Source organism: Manis javanica, chromosome 11, assembly GCF_040802235.1.
Source record: "Manis javanica isolate MJ-LG chromosome 11, MJ_LKY, whole genome shotgun sequence".
In the NCBI taxonomy this organism is placed as follows: domain Eukaryota; kingdom Metazoa; phylum Chordata; class Mammalia; order Pholidota; family Manidae; genus Manis; species Manis javanica.
Window position 1 is genome coordinate 48,443,239 of NC_133166.1, and position 19,139 is coordinate 48,462,377.

General features: G+C 34.0%; 1 protein-coding gene across 4 annotated transcripts in view; it reads left to right on the forward strand.

The window, feature by feature from the left end:
• Positions 1-19,139, forward strand: part of METTL15 (methyltransferase 15, mitochondrial 12S rRNA N4-cytidine) — a 200,816-nt gene that overhangs the window by 145,182 nt on the left and 36,495 nt on the right. For 2 of the 4 annotated variants that reach the window (XM_073216352.1, XM_037012115.2), the window contains exon 5: positions 2,098-2,232. In XM_073216352.1, coding sequence (XP_073072453.1) covers positions 2,098-2,232 — 135 coding nt within the window. Of the gene's footprint in view, positions 1-2,053; positions 2,233-19,139 lie in introns of all 4 variants that reach the window. The other 2 variants (XM_037012116.2, XM_037012114.2) reach the window with 1 other exon arrangement.

Sequence of the window (19,139 nt, forward strand, 5' to 3'; positions counted from 1 at the left end):
TCTGTGCTATCCCAATTTCAGCAACAGGTTTCAGATTAAAATAAGGTTTCATGTAGCGGAAAGAAATCACAGCTTCAAGGATTTACAAATGTGGCTGTGTTGTCAGTTGTGTTAGAGGGAAATAATTAAATTGCCACTTACACGTTAATATTTTCTTTCTATTGTAAGTGTAGCCATTGTAACTCAGTGATCTCTGGAGGACTGACAAGATCTCTTAACTTGTTAAGTTGGGAATTAGATTTTCTATCTTCACTTCACTACATAAATGCCTGTTCTGAAGCCCAGGAGCCTTTTAGCTTTCCAGATTGTTGCCCTGTTGGTCTGGTGGCACTATGGAAACTTCTATACTGCTGTTCAATATTAACATGATCAGAAGATAAAATTATGCCCATTTTCCAATGAACTATATGTGAGCAAAATGCTGATTTAATATTCTTAAAAGTAGAAAGGTATTATAAAAAACTGTTAAATATATCCTTTATAATCTTAGAATTGTCCTGGTAGAGCTGGACTATATTCTATGGCATCATTGATAAGATTCATTCTTATGCTCAGTGATTTAAGTGGCTGAATTCACAACTAGGTAATATCTAGTAGGGATTTTGTCAGTTAGGCAAAGAAGGACAATTGGCAGATCTAGAAATAGTCAAGATCTAAGGGACATTGACATTCATTGAGCTTCCTATGTGCCAGGCATTATACTATCTATTTTACAATTGCATGACCCTTAATTCTCACAGTTCTGTGAGGTAAGCAGTTACTTTGATTTCATGAGTTAGAAACTGAGGTTTACCCAGGATTCTGACTCTTAAGACCAAATATTTATCCTTAAACCTATTACTGAAGGAAAAAAGCCTATAGAGATGGGAACAGCATGGAGAGCTATCTTATTGGATGTTCATTGGTCTGGTGGTGCTTTGGTACCCAAAAAAAATAATAATAATTACACAGTCTGGAAAGCAAAGTTTGACAAAAAGTGAGAGAGAAAGAGAGAGGTCATGGCAACATAGGAGATAAGCCAAGAACAATAGCAAGATTTTCTCCTGGAAGCACTAGGCATGTTAACAAGGCACAGTATAGTACTTTTAAGAAGAGATTCAAGTGTTTCTTGGCAACTCCACTTTGGTTTGATCCTTACGTCTTAGAGCTATCATATCCTTGTTACTTAGTCCTCATGGTATATTGCCAACAATCAATCCAACATATTGACTGCAAAGGCAGTAACTGTCCTATTCATAAAGATATCTTTCTAATGAGTAAGATCTCTATTAGCTCATCACTTAGAATTCCTTCACCTATTTCCCTAAAGTAAGGTAAACTGGAATAATCTGGCAGTATTTCCTGCTACTATGATTTCTTCTCTTTGTCCAGTGTTTGTTATTTCTTTGTCTCCTCCTCCTGAAATTACCATCTTAGGCTTGTTTAGTACTGTTTGCATATTACTAAATTTTACCCCATGGTGACTTTTGTCAGGAGAGTGTAAGCCAATACTGTTAAACAATTGTAGTAGTACACATTATTACCATTAAGATTGTACTAGTTTTTATGAGGGAAACTGACCAGCGTATCTTATATAGACTGTCTAGGCTCTATTTGTACCCAAGTTACTTTGCAGTTTCAGATTTAATTTCCTGAGATCTAGGCTCATTTAAATATGAGTCAGTAAGCCTTGTATCTTCTGTACTGGGAAAAAAAACTCAAGCAATAATTTAAATTTTGAATAAAGTAAATCCAAACATTTCCCCTTATTTTAGGGAAAATCTGCACAAGCAATAAAAACTTCCTTGTGCATTAAAGGTTAGTGAAATATTTTAACTGGCTGCTGCCCTTGACCTTGATGAGTGTCACACACAGTACCCACTTGCCATAATGAAGGGTATTTGAAATGGAAAACCTCTTTCATTAGTGGGAGTTCAGTCTCTGACATTAAAAACCTCAGACGCTGTCTTAGACTATGTGTGTATGACTGACTTTGTGTCTCAGTATTCTGAAGTTTCACCTCTTGTCATTGAAAACTGATGACAGTGAACTAATTGGTTCTCCTTGTGTGTAGGTACCCTGACATGCCCACCGCAGCTGATGCTGTTAACGCTTTAGATCAACAGGCACTTGCATCCATCCTGAGAACATACGGGGAGGAGAAGCACGCCAAGAAAATCGCTTCAGCAATCGTTCAGGCACGCAGCATCTACCCCATCACCAGAACCCAACAGCTTGCCAGCATTGTCGCAGGTACCCTCATTAAGTCTGAACAGTGTCTGAGAGAAAAAAAGATATATATTAATTCCCCAAATTCCCATAGGGATTCATTTGTACTTGTAGGAAATTATGTAGGATAGAATCTTTCCTGTCCTTCTCTCATGCCAGCTTTCTTTTGGTTTTGTAAGCTTCTCCCTCCCAACACCTCTCCCCAACACAATTTTAAAAAATATACTGTGTAGTTTGCTGATTAGTTTAATAATATATATATTTTTTGATGTAAGGTAATTTATCATTTGTGCCTACCAAGGTGAAATATGGAATCACAGGAGCAGGAGAATTTCTTGATCTATCACAGTGGTTGATAAGCATCCTGTACAAGAAATAACATTACCTCTCTTAATTTCACATTTCTGCATTTTAATATTTTGGGCAAAAGGAGAATTGCATTGCCCAACTGTTAAAATAAAATCCAGTGACTCATACATCTATTCTAAACAACTAGCTAACAAAGGGTATGTGATGTATAGGTTATTCCACCTTGTGAATGCTAACTAAATCAGCCTGAGGGGCTTATTGAAACATTTCATCTTCTCTGCTGTTTTTGCCACCATAAACCTCTTGAACCATAAACCTCTTGAAGTCTAGCTAGGAGACGCTTTATTATAGCCTTTCTGTTTGAAGCCAAAGTTGTTCACAGCTGTGTTCCATGATGCAAGTTTTCCAAGGCGAAAATACAACTTCTGCAAGTCATTTAACAGAATTCCAATGTTAAATTTTTTGTCTTGTTGGACCATCTGAAATCCTACATCATTTTTATTTACCAAATATATTAAGATTTCTTTTCAACAGTTCCTATTAAGTTACTTAAGTAGCTAAAGAAGTAGAAAAAAAGAATATTTGTGTAGCTTATAAAAAGAAATTGATATTATTTGCCTCAATTTTAATATTACCTACAGTTTTAAAGAATAAAACTTAATTATAGATTCATTCAGATGATTTAGAGATCATATAGCAATTGATTTATGACTAATTTAATAAACTGCATTCTACTTAGTTATAGTAAAATATGAAGAGTTGACTAAGTCTTTAATTTTCTAATTGTATACCTCAGCCCTTTGAACTTACTGTTGAGATTTCTTAAGGCAAGTAAAAGCAAAATTCTTATGGGTTATATAAGAATGAAATATTCCATGGTATATTTACCCAAAAAGTTATACTAGCAAGCTGATATTAATTCACTATGTCCCTTTCTTTCTTCCTACTCCATATTCATTAACACATCTCCACCTTATCCTTTCTATCATTCTTTAACTAGCTATGTGTATTGTTCTCTGTATCCTTTATTAAAAAAGAGCAAGGAGAAGTCATATTTTTTTATTCATAAGAAAATCCAGAATTTTCTGGTGCTGAAAATGAGGATTCGGTGTTAGGAGGCATCATAGAGATTGTTCAGTCAAAAAACCTCATCTGATAACTAAAGAAACTGAGGCTCAGGGAGGGTTTAAAATACTTAAATAATTAAAGTATTTCCAAAAGACTGTAATGTAAAAAACATTAGGGCTATCACAAATGGTATTGTAAAAATGAGAATATTTTATAGGTAATGCCCCATTGTAAATGCCACTAAAAGATGAAATTTTCTATAATGAGCCCACTTTTAGGGCTCAAATCAGACCTTAATAGTACAGCTTTTTGATGATAATTCTTTGGATAATTTTGGAAAAGGCTATGACAAATGGTATTGTAAAAATGAGAATATTTATATAGGTAACGCCCCATTGTAAATGCCACTAAAAGATGAAATTCTCTATAATGAGTTCACTTTTAGGGCTCAAATCAGCCCTTAATAGTACAGCTTTTTGATGATATTTCTTTGGAAAAGGGAAAAACAGAGAAAATGGGTTCCCATTCTGTGCTCATTCATTGAAAAAAATATTCTGAAAGAGGCAGCTGTATATACCAGTTATTATACTGAGTACTAAAAGTAGAATGGGGAACAAATTAGATAGATCCTCTGTGTTCATGAAGCTTACAGACTATTACGTGATTAAATAAAAACATAGAGTAATAAACTTGTACTTACAGAGGAAACACTCTTAATTTATTTTAGTCTGAAGTTTTAATCCTTTAGTCTGAAGTGTCTAATGGAAAAAGTTGATACAAGTAGATATTTATAGGACCTATAACCACATAAACCCCGCCCATGGCATATCCTATATAAGCTCTGTTTTTATTTTTATTAAAATAAAATAAAAATTTAAAGGTACTTACAAAGCATTCTGAATGAGCATATTTACTAGATTTTCATAAATATTTCACTTTTGTAATTATCTCACCCATTCTTAATTTGATTGTACTTTTATCACCTTTATCAAGTAGTTTCCAAAGTCTCTATAGTTTTAATAGAAACAGCAGTTGTCTTTCCTTTTGCATTCATATTTCACCAGCTTGTAATACTTGATTAAATCATGTAATGGCAGTAGTAAGTGCTCTGCGCTCTAAGTGACAGCTCTTTTGGTGGGAGCAGTACTATATAGGAACGGTAGAGAGTAAAATACAACCCTAAGACCATTTCTTTAACAGAGAAATGGATTAACCTGCCAAGTCCATTCAATAGAAGTTTCTTTGGAGAGCTGTTTCATAAAGGAAATACGGAGAAGCAAAGGAGGGTCTAGAAAGATTCTTATATTGGTTTCTCTAGGGCTGCCATAACAAAGTACATAACAAACACATTTAGTGGCTTAAAACAATATAAATTTAACCTTTCACAGTCTGGAGGGTAGAAATCCCAAATCAAGGTGATGGCTAGGGCCATAGGGGAAAGTGCTTCCTCGACTATTCTTAGTGTCTGGTAGTTGCCTGCAGTTCTTGGTGTTCCCTGGCCAATATAAGCAGTACTCTCTGCCTCCATCATCACATAGTGTACTACCTGTGCATCTGTCTTTGTGTCCAAATTTCCCTCTTATAGGACAACCACCATGTTGTATTCAGGACTATCCTAATCCAATATGCCCTCATTTTAACTTGATTATATTTTCAAAGACTATTTCCAAATAAAGGCACATTCACAGGTTCCTGGTAGACATGAATTTGGAGGGACACCATTTAAGCCAGTACAGTTGCTAAGCAATATCCTAAACAAATACGAATATGTATTTTGGCAAGCTATGATATGCAGTGGCTATATTTGAATTCTTCTCTGGTTCTGATAAAGTCATATTAAATATGTTCAAGATTACCAGACACTCTAGGAAATACACTACAGTTACTGACACATAGTAAAACCGATATACTGATAGAATATAATTACTTTGCTTTCAAAAAGCTAATAATCCATTAGGACAAGGAAGATTACCATACTTGTAATAACAATATACTTCATGGAATTACATAACAATTTAGGTAATTAAGCTGTAATTTGTAAAACCTAAAGCATAGTGTCTTTTGTTGGTACAAATAACTACACTTTGAGTACTCTTCAGAATCATGGGAGTTCCAGAAGACAGGCTCAAGGCTCTAAGTTGGAACAGAACACTTAACAACTACCATAAATTGCTTTTTAAATGACCAAATCAGTAGTACATGATAATTCCCAAAGCAACCTACAGAGCTTCACTGTTAGATACAGTATTCAGAATGACAGGTCAGAAATATTAATATAAATATCTAGCATATATAGAGTGTTATAGAGTGTTATATAGTATTCCTTCCAAAAATAATTTATAAACAACAAACCACATTTTGTTAAGCATGATTTCTATTCTAAAACAGTGAGAATTTTATTCTTAAATGTAAGTTGAAAAGGTCTAAAGGACTCACTTAATCCAGAACTAGACTCTTCATCAACTCTAATAAATGATCATCTAATGTTAACTTACTGATTTTCATCTCTCCTACACCCTTTTGTAGTTCAGTGAAGAGGAGCACATTTCAGTCTGAAATTGCTAGTTCCATAAATATAGGCCTAAAGGTTTAGAAAGGATGGGTACCTTAGAATAAGGTCCAAAGCTCTTCATTAACTGCCTTCTACCTACATTTTTATTTTCATCTTTCTCACTCCCCATAATCTAATCCAGACATACTAAATTTCTTGTAGTCTTTCCAGTACACCATAATCAGTCACAGGCTTTGAACTAACATTAATGTTAAAGTGTTCTACCTGTACCCTTTCCTGTGGCTACCCTTTCCTTTTGAGCTTCGTTGAAATGTTGTTTCCTCCAGGAAGATTTTTCTAGACCTACATAGATTAGTTAAGATGTTCTCCTATGTGCTCCTGTACCACTGCACTCCCCTGTTATAGCATTTGTGTTGTTATTGCTTGCATACTATTTAAATTTTCTCCCAGACCTATACTGTCCAATTCAGTTGCCACTACACACCTGTCTCTGTGAAGCTATTGAAATATGCATGCTCCAAATTGAGAGGTCCAATACATGTAAAATACCCACTAAATTTTGAGACTTACTTTGAAAAAATAATTTAATGTATTCCAAAAACTTTTATGTTCATTATCTGTTGAAATGTCAATATTTTAGAAATTACTGGGCTAAATACAGTACCAAAATTAACTGTGCCTGCTCTTTACTTTTTAGTGTGGCTATAGAAAAATTTTAATAATGTGTGGATCATATCATATTTTTATTGGACAGTGCTGCTTTAGATGATAAGCACTGTGAGGACACTGCTATGACTCTCCTCTCATCACTGGGCCCCCAGTGCTTATAATAGTTTTAGCCTTTGGAAGGCATTTGATAAATACTTTTCAAGGTTATATATAAAATAAACAAAATGCACATAGATCAGGATAGTTCTGCTTTATAAAGTTTGTATTCAGTGAAGTAACATCAATGTTAGTAAAAAAAATTGATGTTCAGTCTCATAGGTGTTAAACAGTGGATCTCTCTCGTACCAATATGGTCTAACAACATTAACACTGAAGTACTCAAATAAATTAGAAAAAACACACTGCCCTCCTACTATGTTATTCATCTTTAAACTGAAATAATTTCTATCCCTCCCTTACTCTTTAGAGAAAAATAGCACTGATAAAATATTTCTATTAATTAAGAATCTTTAAGAATGGGAAATTGTACATATAAAAACTCCCAAGCTCTTCAGGAAAAAGGAGATTTGTACACTTAATTTTGAAAAAATGGCTGAGGTCTAGATTTTGCAGAATTAATGTATATTTGATTTGTGGGACCTTAAAAACAGAATTGATTCTAAACATCCCTTTGTATAAAGAAATCCAGTTATTTTCCTCAATAGGCTGTCTATTTTATGTTAGTTCTATTCCATAGTCCGTTGTTCTTTCTATTCTCTGGATACATCAAGGAAAATCATTTAATCTTAATTATTAAACTAAATCTAGTTTAATGAAAATATCTGAAAGCCTCGGTTCTACAAGTTGCTTTCTGTGAAAACTTGAACAGTTCTAGATCTCATCTTTCTCACCTTGAAGTGAAAGTGAATAATATTTATGATGGTGATCATTGTTATTTTTGTTTACAGGCACAACCCTCCTAATTATGCTTTGCTTAAAGTAATCCTGAAATTCACTTGCAATTTCCAAGCTCATGACAAAATTAAAGAAGTATGCCAATCTCTTTCCAGATTATTGGGATTTAGATTGAAATTCACAAAACAGATAATCTGTTGATAAAAAGAAACAGAACCCTTATAATATCAGTTTTTGAACGGGAAAATGTGGTAGGGAAACTTCTTAGAAGTTGAATCTTGTTGTTTAAAGGTATAGATTTATTCCCTTACTGAAACTTTTATGTAACCTTTATTCTGACTCATAAACTGGGTACATGGCCAGAGCTTAATGAATGCTTGTTGAACAAATAAATCAATAAAAAGATGTGTGCATTCCCAGCCAAAGTAAAATGAAAATACAGGGGAAAAAATGTATGCATTGTTAAGTGTTGCTGAGAGTCAACTGTACTCTGCCTTTCATATTGAAGAAGGGGGAGACCTAAGAATGACAGTCCCTCATATAAATTTGAAAAACCTCAGGAATAGGTAAGACTTCTGAGGATATGAAATCAAAAATCCCCAAGTTCTATTTTCTAGTTCTGCCATTTATTTGTTCTGTGAACTTGAATAAATCTCTTATCTTCTCTGATCCTTATTTCCTCATCTGGAAAACGTCTTGCCATGACCAATCACTGAGATAGTATATAGGAAAGTTCTCTGGAGATTTTAAAGTGTAAATAAATACCTTTGTAAGTATTTTGTTCTCCTCTGTATCCAGAACTGGGGTAATCCAGAGAGCAAAAAGGTGTACTTGTCAGAACTCTGAGTGTGTTCTATCCAGGAATACCCTTCTACAGCCAAGCAGTGTGTTCTGTGATAGGTGATTGCTTCATTCCAAGCTGTTCTTCTTTTAGGGGTTATATGACCTTCAGAAAGGAGCAGGATAATCATCTTTTTCTGCATTGGTGCATGTAAGAAATATCGTCCCACAGTAGCATTGATGGCTCATGCCTCAACATGTATTTGAAGACATTATCTTAACGCAAAATTTTGTTAATCCAGAAAACCTTCAAAATAAAACATAAATAAAACAAAACATTCATTAAGAAATAGTAATTGCCATCAAATTTTAGTGAAACTAAACTTCTTCTTGATGAAGTTAATCAGCCTAGTTTGCCTTTCCTTTATTATTTTAATAACCTATATGTTAATGTTACTTCCTCTATCTTCCCCAAAAAGCACTCTATATACCAATATTTCCATAATTGAGAAATAAATGAAGATGCCAGGGAATTTGATTATCACTCTAGTGGAAAATGGTATGGTCAAACCTACCAGTTTGGATGGCTTGCCAGTGAGTCATAGTTGTCATTGCTGCTGCCTAAGATAACGCACTTATTCTTCTGTCATTTTAAATCTCTTGAGTTCAATTTATTACACACTCTATGTATTAGTGGAGTAACTTCATGCCAACTAAGTAATCAGATGACATTTCATAAGTAATTTATTTCTTATTTTAATAAGTAATCTTCCCAAGAGACATTCTGTACAAAGGAGTCCAACTCAGAAGAAAATGAAATGTAGGAAAAAAAAAAAAACCTGAAAATCTTTCTCCTAAAAAATTCAGCTGTTTTCAGTATGAAGTACTAAATAGGAAGCAGAGAATGCTCCAAACCAAGTGACTGTGGCCCAACTCTAATTTTATAATTAATAATAATAATAATAATAATAACAATAATACCTCTAGCTAACACTGAGGGAATATCATACACTATCCTAAATTATTTTCATATATTAACTCACTTAATACAGTAACCCATTAGGGCAGATACTATTTTTATCCCCATTTTACAGTTGGGGAAACTGAAGCACAAAGAGGCCAACTAACTTGTCTCTTGTCAAGTGCAGCTGGAATTTGAAGTTAATAATCTCACTCTAGACCCTGTGCTCTTACCTATGATAACACTCTAGATTCCTTTCTTATGATTAAAGTACAGCATAAACTGTTGCCAGAGAATGCTGACAGCTCAGTCTTCTGGGATCTCACATGATCATTTGGAAGACAGTCATACAAGCAATTCACTCTTACACGCTGTGATAAATGCTATATGTAATAGTCATGAACAAAAAGGTACAGAACCCAGAGAAGAGAGCAGTTGATTTCCATGTGGCAAGAAGGTTTGAGTTACTGAGGAGTGGAGTTGGGTAGAAGCTACAGACAACAAGACCTTTGAGCCGGACCTTTTAAGGGGAGAAGTGATGGCCATTTGTAGAAAAATCCCTGGCACCTGATAGAAACTGATTAATTACAGAAATGAAGAGATGAATGAACAAATAAATGAACAAGTGGGTAGGATTTCAGAGGGCTAAGGGGAGTAGAAGACAGGCAATTCAGGGTCCAATCCAAGAATCTCATACAGTTCCAAATGCAAATCCCCATTGCCTTGGGATCCTTTATCCTAAATATGGCCTTGAGTGGGGTCACATTCTTAAAACACTCATTTAGCATAACCAGTTCCTGTAGACCTCACTGATTGTGGCTAAATTTTGAACTACTTCTGTGGAATAAGGGAAGAGCAGCTCATCCCTTTACTTCATTACTCCATTTCTTATTATTTTATACTTTGTGTCTTTCTGCAAGTAAAAATTAGAGTGATCTGCTGGTATTGTATGTTCTGCACATTAGTAGTTTTCACATTGGTATTAATTTTATAAAGATGCATACAAATAATTTGGCCATTTTACCCGTCTCTATGTTGACTAAAAAAAAGGAAGAAGAAAGATTATTTGTTCCTGTATTTGGTTATTCAAGTTTTAAGAATTTGGTGGTAGATATTTACAAGAGCTCTCTACATTTGAGCATCAAGATCAAGCAATCTTGTATATTAACTGTACTACCATCTTGTTTTTGGGACCTGCACAATTCATATCTTATCTAGATGGTAGGCATAATAACATGTGTTTATGTCACCCTAAAAGTACAGAGAGGATCAACAGTCTGCAGCACCATTCCTAAAAGTAGTAGTTACAGACATCAGGAGCATTCTTTGAAGACAAACATCTGCTTTCATTTTCAAGGTTTAAAAGGTTCAGGTCGTCCTAAAAGAATGTCAAAGAAAGAGAACCCTAAATGTTAATAGACTGACAAAGATAAAATATTATATTTTTCTCGGGCTGGGAGGGGAAATAGTGAATGAAAGAATAGTTTTGATGTCCAAACTTTAGTCATAACTAAAAATTAAGAATAATACTTCCAAATTATTTTCTGCCATATCTGTTGCTTTGTGCTGAAGTTGGAAAAGATATTCATCAGAATTTTAAAAAATAGGAATCTATATTAACTTTTCATATGTTCATATCTTCCCTTATCTCTTTGTTTTTGTCAAGAACATTAACAGCTTTGCCATTTCCCAGATACTTTTATTTATTTTATCCCTTTCCTCTTTTATGTGACCATATATTGCCTCATATATTTTTAATCACTTGTAATCACATCTACCATACTATAAACTGGAGAACAGGTAATCTCCCCTTACATTTGCATATAGCACACAGTAAGCAATAGAAAATATTTGCTGACTTCTTACATTCTCCTACTGTATAATTATTTATTTATAACTTTCTTACCAGCTAGACTACTAATTCTATGAGAGCAAAGATTAGATATATCTTCTTCATTGCTGTATCCTTAAGACCTGATATAGTAATTGACTTATAATAGATGTTCAATTAATATTTCTTGAATGAATAAATAAATGTCCATTTCTTTGTAGTTCTTATGTTTAGAAAATGGGTGAGTCTAGAGACTAATAAAGTTTTACAACCAAATATCTTCAGTATATAGACACTATGTTAGATAGAGACTCAGACCTACAATAATAAGAGAAACTATTATTGTTCTTGACACTTGTAATATCTTTCCTGTTCTCTAAATGGTAAATCAGGTTCAATATGTCATACAATACTGTGTTAGTCTTCTGTGTTTTCAAATTTCTTATTAGCAAAGCAGGGAATTTGACCTAACATTGAGATAAGACACCTATTTCATATGCACATTACATATTCACTTAATCATCAAGTATTTATTGTGAGTCCACTTTGTGCTAGGTACTAATAAAGGCACATAAATGATTAAGACAAAGTTTTCAGCTTCAAAGAATAAACAAAAAATTGATCTTCCCTAGTAGTCTTCATAGTTAGTATTTATTTGAATGTATCAACATGTTTATTTTTTATTTTTTTGGCTTTCAATTCCCACTCTTTTCTCAGGTCAGTTCCTTCTTATCCAAGTACATATTTTGAGATATTTTCAGTGAGAACCTGTGAGTGATATTGTCTCATACTTTGCCTAAATGCATCCTTATTTTGCCCTGACTTTTGAATAATTTAGTTGGTTGAGGAGTCAACAGGTTTTTTATTATTTTCACTGAGTACTTCGAAGATGTTATTCTGTTGTCTCTTGATATCTATTATACTTGATGAAAAATCTGACATTATTTTATAGTTGGTCTTTTTCTTTTTCTTGCTGTAAATTTTCCCATCATTGATGTTTAATTGTAATGTGCATCATTGTGACTTCGTGTTTAATTGGTCATTAATGAAAAGAATGAATGTCTGTAATACTTCTCCATTCCTGGAAATATCAGACATTATTTCTTCCCATATTTACTTTCTCCCATCCTTCTACTCCTGTGCAAGTTATTCACCATGTCTCTCACATTTCCTAATGTCTTTGTCTCTCTGCATTGCAATCTAAGTAAGATCCTTTTCTGGCTCACTAAGTCTCTCAAGAGAGATCTGCTATTTAACTCATTTGTTGAATTTTTGAATATACTAGTTGTTTCTAAAAGTCCTATTTTAAAAAGTACTCTTTTTCTTATTCTTTCATTATAGTCTCTTAACGATTATTTTAAATCTTATTTTAAATATAATAAATATATATATAGTTATTTTTGCTTATTTGTTCTTTTATCTCTAATTATTCATATTTATTTAATCTGCTTTTATACACACATTCATAAACACATGCATAAATATATATGAGCACTTCTTCAGTGGGTTTTACAACACACATATCAACTTTGCAAACCCTGCATGTGGTTGAATGCTGGCTTCTTTCTTTCTTCCCTTCTTCTTTACTACCTAATAATAATCTACCAGCCAACCAAAAAGTTCCATGTAGTTTCTTTTAGGTTGCAGCCATCAAAGACACATTTAAGCAAACTTACGTAATAAAAGGTTATTAGAAACTATGTATGATAAGAAGGAATTATTATAAGGCTATGCATTTAATAAGAAAGACAGTTATATAAGCTGCATAGCCAGGTCTCTGAGAGACTAGAAGACAACTCAAGGGTTGTTCAGGATATTACATACTTTTCACCTAAACTATTAGGTTGCAGTCTCAACAGAAAACATCTTTGGCTTTGTGCTCTAATAAATTATCACTATGATTTTGCTACTCTCTGTCTCTAGGTTCTGTGATTCACTTTTTTCTAGGGTTACTAACTTTCTGCTTACTCAGACCTTTTGCTTACTGTTTTTACAGTCTCATGCCTTCTACTTATATATGCTTTTACTGTGTATTTTAGTTTGTACTTTCTTTGTGAATTTCTTCTGTTTCCCTCCTTTTTTTTTTTTTTAACCTCCCTGCCACTCCCTTTCTCTCTCTCTTTCTAGGATTCAGGTTCCCTAAGATGAAAGATGTAATTTGTGCTGTAGTTTTTCTTAGCTTTCCCTTGTTTGGCAGTTTTACATTTGTTCCATTTAAAATGGCAGCCACTGGATCATAATCATTACATGGTAAGGACATGGTGACCAAAGCTTAAGGAACTGCCCAGGACAGTTCCACTCATATAATAGATTCCTCCTCAGGGTTGTCATTATTTAAATATACTTCAAAGAAGTAGTTCTTAAAGTTGGCCATAACTAGTGGTGAGGTTTTTTCTCCTTTAAAATGATTTATCGACCTCTGTAAACAAAATGGGTCCTATAATTATTGCCTTTTTTAGTGATGTTTTATTGAGAGAGTTGTATAACTTGTTATGACAGTTCTTCTAGTATGTTACCAAAGCGTAATAAAATTTAGTTTTCTGAAATCTCCAAAGGTAATAAGACCATTGTCCAGACAAATGGCCTCATTTTGAAATCCTTTCCTCCCATCTTCTCCTGCCAAATATAAGGCTACATTAAAACTACTTCCCTTCTCTCTATATAGTGTCACCCTTAGTAGGTTCATCAAAAGACAGATAGATGGACAGACGATACACGGACTGACAGACAGATAGATGGACAGATGAGACATGGACTGACAGACAGATAGATGGACAGATGAGACACGGACTGAGCTCTGGCTCAGATCACATCTCCAAGCTCTGTTCCCACATTTCCAGTGGCCTACAAGGCATATCCACCTCAATTTCTTGTCAATACCCTCATTTCAAAATGTATGATGTGGCAAATTCATTGCCTTCTCTAACAAAAAACATCATTTCTTCTGGGATTTGTTGTATTTATGAAAACACTTGGTTCTGTTAACTTTCTGCCAACAAGCTAGCTGACCATGCGTGTCTGGCTTTTGACTCATACCATTGCTGGTGACTAACAAGCCTCCTCTTCAGAATGTTCTTGTTTGCCTGCTGACTTGATTTCTTATACATTATACACCTGCCTATGATTGTCCTAACCAACTTCTATTTTATCTCTTACCGTCAGTGTCCACTCCTACTACTTTCTCATCTTTGCTTTACTAACACAGGTTATCTTTCACTTTGAACCTTTAAGTTTTTCTGTGGAATATTGTTCTTGTCCATTTTGTTGGTAATCTTGCAGCACCATTCCCCTCAATCCCACCCAAAATCCAGATTTCTGTCACCACTTCCTGGCCAAGTCCAGTTTCCCTGAGTCTTAATTTCTAACCAGTCAATGACTGTTACTCAAGAAAAGTTGCTTTTACTCTCTGGTACCAGTTTCATTTTCTTATAAAGGGAAGGTGTATTAGAACACCCAACCCCTAATGTTTTATGAAACTACAACAGGCATTTGCCTAGTTTCTGGCATGGAAACTTCAGAGATATCTTTGAATCATTTCTTTATGATCCCTACCACCCACAGTTTTCCATTTGATCAGTTAATTAAATTCTATCCTGATTGTGGCTCTAGATTGAGTTTTCTTTGTTCCCCACCTACTGTTTTATCTCTTGTTTCGATTACTAAAAGTTTCTTAGAGGTCTACCTACTTTCACTCTCCCCATTCAAATTCATCTGTTAGACATATTTGGGAGTGTCTTCCCAACCTATACCCTCTTTCCTTGGAATTACGTAAACCCCTACCAGTTCCTGAGAACTGACAAAGTGTTGGATGTTTGCTGAGCACCATGTTTATATGCCAAGTCACCCTGAAGCAACTGATTGGGTCATGTAAACTAGATACTTTCAAAAATTTGAGCCACAGAACCCAAAAATTACAATTACATGGTACTGGGAATGTAGAACTGAGACCATATTTGCCTCTCTGTCAATCCAGAGCAAAGTGAAAGTAATAGTTAGGAGAACTGGGAACCAAGAGCAAAATGAAGGAAATTATTTGCAGAAAGAACAGACATCCATAAAATGGAGACATTCAGAGATACACACACACACACACACACACACACACACAGGAATGCATGTACAAACACAGCTTTAGTAAAAGTGCTTATTTGATAGCTTCCCGATTCCCTTAAGGCCTAATGGTTCATTTCCTATATTTGGTTTCTTATGATTCCTACATTTCCTTTTTTTTCTTTCATTGAAGTATAGTTGATAGACAATTATATTGGATTCAGGTATACAATATACTGGCTCAGCCATTAGCTACATTATAAAATGATCACCCTCGTAAGTTTTGTTACTGTCAACATAAAAAGACACTGCAATATTATTGACTATTTTCTCTATGCTGTACTTTCATCCCCATGGTTAATTTATACCATACTTGGAATTTTGTATCTCTATCCCCTTTACCTATTTCACCCATCCACCCCTACCTTGTCCCCCATGGCAACCACCAATTTCTTCTGTGTCTACGAGTCTATATCTGTTTTGTTCACTTTTTTTGTTTTCTGAGATTCCACATCTAAGTGAAATCATGTGGTATTTCTCTTTCTCTGCCTGGCTTATTTCACTTAGCATAATACCCTATAGGTCTATGTTGTAGCAAATGGAAAAATTTCATTCTTTTTTACAGTTGAGTAATATTCTATTGTGTATAACCACATCTTCTTTATTCATCTATCATTGGACACTTAGGTTGATTCCATATCTTGGCTAAAGTAAAAATTACAGCAATAAACAATAGAGTGCATATATCTTTTTTAATTAGTGATTTTGTTTTCTTTGAATAAACTTCCAGAAGCAAAATTCCTGGATTGTATGATATTTCTGTTTTCGGTCTTTTGAGAAACCTCCATACTTCTTTCCCCAGTGGCTGGGCCAATCTACATTCCCACTAGCAGTGTGCCAGGTTTCCCTTTTGTCCACATTCTCGCCAACATTTGTTATTTTTTGTCTTTTGAATAGTAGCCATTCAGACCAGTGTGAGGTGATATCTCACTGTGGATTTCATTTACATCTCTGATTACTAATGATGTGGAGCATTTTTCATGTGCTATTGGCCATCTGTATGTCTTCTTTGGAGATGTCTATTCATGTACTCTCCCCACTTTTAATTGGGCTATTTGATTCTTTGGTGTTGAGTTATATGAGTTCCTTATATATTTTGAATATTAACTCCTTATCAAATATATCATTTGCAAATATATTCTCCCATACAGTAGGTTGCCTTTTTTTGTTGTTGATGGTTTCCTTTGCTGCTCACCATTCAGGTTCCCAGAATTCACTTTCTGCTTTCTTGCTTCCATCCTTTTGTATATCCTCTGTATATATCCTTCTTCAAGTCTTCTTCTCCCCCAATCACTAAAAAATCTCCACAAAAATCCCTGAACTTCTTTCAAGACTAGGCTTATATATCATTACTTTGGATCCTTCCTGAACTTTCCTTTTACCATCCTCCTGAAGTTACTCATTTTCTCAATATGTGTTCACATATATATGAGTATTTTCTTCATGAGGCTATATCTCCCTTATAAATATCTGGACTCTTCAAATACAATGGCCATATTTAATTTTCCTGAATAGTCTCAGCACCCCTCCCTTAAGGAATGTGTTAAAGTGGTCAACATACTGGGTTGGAGAAAGTAAGGACTATTGAGTCAGGTAGACTCAATCTGGCTGTCATTTACTAGCTTTGTAAAATTGGACATTTCTTACCTGCTCTGAATCTATGTTTCTTTATCTGCAAAATATATTTGATAATAACAGGATTCTTAGATAACTAACTCAAACAATCTCTTTTAATTGCCCAGTTGAAACCCATCCCTAGTGGATCTATTTATTTTTAACTTCTGTTGAATGAATACATAAAAATGACTCAGTGAGTGATTGAGTGAATGCATTTGAGTAAGTAGAAAAAATGCTATAAAATTTTTTATAGTGGCTTCACCAGGAAAGGCTTTTTATACAAGCAGCTGTCTTGCCCTTTTGAAGGGGATGGTTGAGGTATCAACAGGAAGAAAAGTAGCAGTCAAGGACTAGGAACCTGAAGCTTGAGAAGCAATGTGAGAAGGGTAAGACTGGGGAAAGCATCGCTTTTTGTTGAAAACATTATTCCCCACTGTTGCTTTACCCTTCCCCATATTTCTTCCATCACATTAACGAACTCTAAAGATGGGCTGGCCATCAACTCATTCAAAGTGCATTTGCATCTTAGCCCAGTGACAAGTTAGCCCTCACACAGTAAGCTCTAGCCTTGCATTTTGAAAAGAGAATGTGGGTTATTATTATTACTAATAATATGATAGTTATTGTTGAATGAAATTTCTTTTGACTAATTATTATTATTCAGTGAACTGTTTTACAGACAGCATGCATTGGAATGATGTTACAATACTACATTTTCTTCCTTAAAAGAAAAAAAATGTTAACATTTCTGTAAAAATCCACTGGAAAGCATTAGTCTAGAGTCTTATATGCTTCTGTCACTTATCTCTGAAGTTGAACTTGAGAATAGTAATCCAGCAGGTAGGATATGTAAGTTGTTGATTATCTCTGTACTTTTTAGATGGATAATGGACTTTGATGACAGACTCAAATTATCAAGCTAGTTTGCTATACTTCTCTAATGCTTACCCATTTTTCTTTATTAGTTTTTTTTTTAATGCCTCATCACCTTTGCATTATTAGTCAGAGTTCATGTCTGTACATTCTGTTGTGTCACTGAGTCATGGAAAAAGAAATTAATTCTGGAATTATTCAAAAACTCAGATTAAAATTTAAGCCCTGCTGTTTACTAGTGATATTATGTACTTGGACAAATTACAAAACCATTCTAATCCTTCTGTAAAGTAGGAATAATGGAATAATGGTTCCTAATATAATGATTATTGTGACAGTTAGAAATCACAGTTTAAAACTACCTGCCCTAGTGGTAGACACATGATAGACACTTGACAAAAGTTAATCAATACCGAGAAATTATCCCACCTAGTTGATCTACCCCACCTAGAATCTACTTCATCAATATATGTAAAAAATAATTAAAATTCATGATCAGAGAAAAATGCAAGAATTTCTCTATTATAAAGGCATTTTTATTTATATGTCATACAACAGTGTTAAGAAATTCAAGGGAAAACTTTAAAAACATATTAATACTACTCTACCTCCATAATACAAGTGTAATAATTATGCATATTTCCTTTATCTCTTTATTCTCATATTTTTTAGTTAAAATAACTGGACATATATAATTTTGAATGTCTTTTTCACTTAATGTTTTATCATGTTACTTTTTATTACCAGTATGCTATATATCAGTAAGAAATATACCATAATTTCTATAATCATATCTTTATTATCAGTTATTTGGCTTACCTCCTAGTAGGGCCTATTATTAAAAGGCATATAACAAATATTGTTGTACACATTTAAGGATCTTAGAAGAGGGGAAGGTATTTCCTTTCTTGGCTAAATACCCTTAGATTAATGGCACATATATCTCTTTATTCCTAGAAACGTTGTTTCTCAAAATGGATATATATCTTTTAGAAACCAAAAGCCTTTCCTGGACATTATTTAAAACACTGCTACTAGACCAGTTTAGTAGGACAATGTAGGCAGAAAAATAAAACATGGGAGGAGGAAGTTCAGTATTGGATTTGAATATAGTAGGAAAAAAGATATTTATGATCTACAGTTTAAATAAAATCCATATTGTATTGGAAGAAATTGATATTTTCTTATATTCTGTCAGATGGACTATCAGTCTTTCAACAAGCCTGTTAGAAGAAAAATGATGATAGCATGCAATCCCTGCCTTCTGGAAGCTTATATTTCAGTGGGGAAGATAAATATTTTTTAAA